This window comes from Sminthopsis crassicaudata, chromosome X, assembly GCF_048593235.1.
Source record: "Sminthopsis crassicaudata isolate SCR6 chromosome X, ASM4859323v1, whole genome shotgun sequence".
Taxonomy (NCBI): Eukaryota; Metazoa; Chordata; class Mammalia; order Dasyuromorphia; family Dasyuridae; genus Sminthopsis; species Sminthopsis crassicaudata.
The window spans coordinates 47,814,807-47,818,479 of record NC_133623.1 but is presented as its reverse complement, the minus strand read 5'-3'; the positions used below and the strand labels follow the sequence as shown (position 1 = coordinate 47,818,479).

Below are 3,673 nucleotides of genomic sequence, written 5' to 3'. Positions count from 1 at the left end.
GGGATTTTTGAGTGGATATGGGGAAGCAATGCTGACCTCTGAAAAAGGGATCATATATTATCAGCAGGGGAAAGGAAAAGAGACTTCTGGGATGTGGGGTTCTCAGTTGTCATGGGGAAACAATGGTCACACATGTACAACAGGCCACAGGATCTCAGCAGAGGGTACATAAAGAGACTTCTGGGGGTTGGGATTTCTGGATGAGTCATGAGGAAGTAATGGTGTCCCAAGAACGAGGGACCATAGGGCCTCATCAAGGGATAGACAGAATCCTGGGATTCTGGGTTTTCCTGTGAAGCATGGAGAAGTCATGTGACCCAAGAACAAGAAGGAAACCTCAGTAACCATAGGTTTTCCTTAAGTGAGAGACATTTCTGGGGTTGTGGGGTGATGGTTTAGTCATGGGGAAGTAATGGTGACTCAAGAACAAGGAGCAAACATGATGGACCATGGGGTCTCATCAATGGACATCATTGTCATTGGGATGCAGTGTTGACCAAGGTACGAGCAACTCTGTTTTCTAAACAAGAGATGGATAAAGAGACTCCTGGGGTTTGTGGTCCTTGGTTAGGCTTGGGGAAGTGATGGTGACCAAAGAACAAGGATTAAACAGGAGCAACCACTGAGTGTCATCAAAGGATAGGTAGACACAACTTGGCTTGTGGAATTTTCTAGGCATCATGGGGAAGTAATGGTGATCCAAGAAGAAAGGGAAAAATGAATGACCATAAGGTCTCATCAAGAGGTAGATAAAGAGAGGGAGGAGGTTGAGGGGTTCTTGGTAAATCATGGGGAAATAATCATGGGGGGTAGAGAGGGGTTCTTACAGTTTCTGGATGAATCATGGAGAACAGGGTCTCAGCAGGGGTAGCTAAAGGGACTGCGAGAGCGTGGGGCTCTCGGTTAATCATGGGGAAGTAATGGGGTCTGAAGATCAAGGAGGAAACATGACAGCTTGGTGGCGCCACGGTGTTCCGGTCCCCTCCGGCTCGACGTTCTCTTCAGTTTCCCCACGCGGCGCCTAGGCTGCAGCACGGGCGGAAGTGTCTTGCAGCGGGGAGCAGGGAGGCTCGGGCGGAAGTGTCTCTCGGTGTGGTGGAGGCTGTGGCGGGGGCTGAAGGGGCGCCTGGGAGCTAAGGGTCGGACTGGTTGTCAGCAACGCCATCAGCCATGTTCCCCGTCAGGCCCAGCAACCCCGCCGAGGTGGAGGAAGAACTAGCTGAGGAAGACCTCATAAGCCGAAGAGAGGTGCGGTCTCCTGAGGGGAGCGGAGAGGCCGAGGCTGGGTCGGCCTCTTCCCCTTCTTCACTGCAGCCCAGTGACCTCTCCTCCAGCCCTTACTGCGACCCCCGAGAGCCGCTGCGTGACTCCCAAGATTCTTGCAGACCTTTTCTGACGGAGGCCGCAGGCCCGGTGATGGCGGAGGCCTCAGGTGTGACATCGAGCCCTGAGGAGCTTGCAACCCAGGCCAGGGGTGAGTCGAGCTCCGGGTCCCCCAGTGACTCCAGCGTCCCCTCCCCTCATGACTCCCCCACGGCCCGATCCACAGCCGCCATGGCGGCCTGCCCACCCGCCTTTTCCTTCTCCAGAAGTGTCCCTGCCGCGGCCTCCAGCTCGCGCCCCCCAAAGCCCAAAAGGATGGAGATGACCAGGCGCCCACTGGGCGCTCCACTCTTCCGTTTGCTGGAGAGCCGCAGCCTGGGCCGGGGGAATTACGTAGACCCGGCCCGAGACAACTTCCGCATGGTGACCAGTTTGTACAAATCCATTCACTCTGCGGACTCGTTGTACCTCAACACCCGCACCCACGGCGCCATCTTTAACCTGGAGTACTCCCCTAATGGCTCAGTGTTGGCAGCTGCTTGTGAACTGAATGAAGTCCTTCTGTTTGACCCCATATCTTCAAAGCATATAAGAACACTTTCTGATGCTCATAATGACTGTGTAAATAATATCAGGTTTCTGGATGATAGACTGTTTGCAACATGCTCTGATGACTCTACAGTAGCCCTTTGGGATCTGAGAAAATTAAACTCTAAAGTGTGCACTTTACAAGGTCATACTAGCTGGGTGAAGAACATTGACTATGACGTTAATACAAGACTCTTAGTTACGTCAGGATTCGATGGCAACGTCATCATTTGGGACACGAACCTGTGCACAGAAGACGGGTGCCCACACAAGACATTCTTTCATACCCGTTTTCTTATGCGGATGAGGTTAACTCCAGACTGTTCCAAAATGCTGATTTCAACCTCTTCTGGCTATCTCCTGATTGTACATGATCTTGACTTCACAAAATCTTTAGAAGTTGGAAGGTATCCAATTACGAGGGCAGGAAGCACTGCATCGCGTTCAAATGCGGCTACTTCTGCAAGTTCACGGGCACCTAGAGCTGCTGGTTCTTCTTGTGATGGGGATTCTGGTTCATTATCTGAGCAAAATGTGTCACCTCCTAATAATCTTGAAATTTTAATACCAGAAGTTCCTGTCGGGAGGCGTCGAGGTAACTGCATTACATCTTTACAAGTACATCCTCAAGGTCAGGCTGCCCTTTTACGGTGTTCCACTAATACAGACGATCAGGAGTGGACCTGTGTCTATGAATTCCTAGATAATCCTCCAATACGGCCTTTCTCACCTCGTTATTCTCTAAGACTGGCTCATTATATTGAGGAAGCTAATATAAGCAGTGGGTACATCAAAGAAGTTTGTTTCAGCCCTGATGGTCGACTGATTTCTTCCCCACATGGCTATGGGATCCGCTTATTCGGACTTGACACCCAGTGCAATGAACTTTTTGACTGTTCATCCTGCATAGCCATGCCCTTGCAGGAAATTCATTATTTCTACTCTCACAACGATGTGGTTCTGACAACCAAGTTCTCCCCCACACATTGTCAGATTGCCTCAGGATGCCTTAGTGGACTCGTGTGTTTGTATCAGCCAAAGTTTTAGGCAAAACTTTCATCAAAAAAGGAACTCTTTTGGTGTTCAACTAATTACTTCTGTGTAGGTGAAATACTTTATACATTTTGTAAGTGAAGATCCTCATTCCCAGGGTCCATGAACATCCCAACAATGACAGAGGGGCACTCAGTCTAACACTGGATGCTTGATACCACATCTCTAAGACAGACTGGGCATTGCCTTTCCTCCTCAGCATTCCTCTGCTCCTGCTGCGCTGTGGCACTGTTCCTCTGGTCATGTTGCACAGTAGCCCTTGAAGGACTTTTCCCTGGGTGTGACTCTTGGTAGGCACTGGGCAGGAGTTTTGATTGGGGAAGATGGAAAGTGGCGCTACTCCTGATTAAAACCTAGAAGACTGATGTTGGCATATTGGTTGTTACAAGGGAAATTTTATCTTGCCCAGTCATTTGGCCCTTGTACATGGCCATTATTTCACTGTAAAGACTAGATAATGAAAAGGTTCTCATAAGTATTAGATTAGATTTTATCATAATGACCTTTGAAGTTTATTGAAATTGCTAATTTTCACAACATGAGGGCTTTTGTTTATTGTAAAATACTAGCCAAATATTGTCATGTTTGTGTAATTAGTTTCCTTTGTGTGAACTTAAACTGCTACTTTCCTTGCTGTATTTACTTGTTTTTATTGACAGATCTGAGAAGTGAAGAAAGAGACTTTTTCCTGTGGTGCAAAGAAAAGGTT

At 48.7% G+C, this 3,673-nt stretch overlaps 1 protein-coding gene across 1 annotated transcript; it reads left to right on the top strand.

Moving 5' to 3' along the window:
- The first annotated feature begins 1,170 nt into the window (after nucleotides 1-1,170).
- Nucleotides 1,171-2,958, top strand: LOC141548510 (DDB1- and CUL4-associated factor 10-like). The gene has a single exon (XM_074277456.1). The coding sequence runs from the start codon at nucleotides 1,171-1,173 to the stop codon at nucleotides 2,956-2,958; it is 1,788 nt and encodes a 595-aa protein (XP_074133557.1).
- Nucleotides 2,959-3,673: the final 715 nt, after the last annotated feature.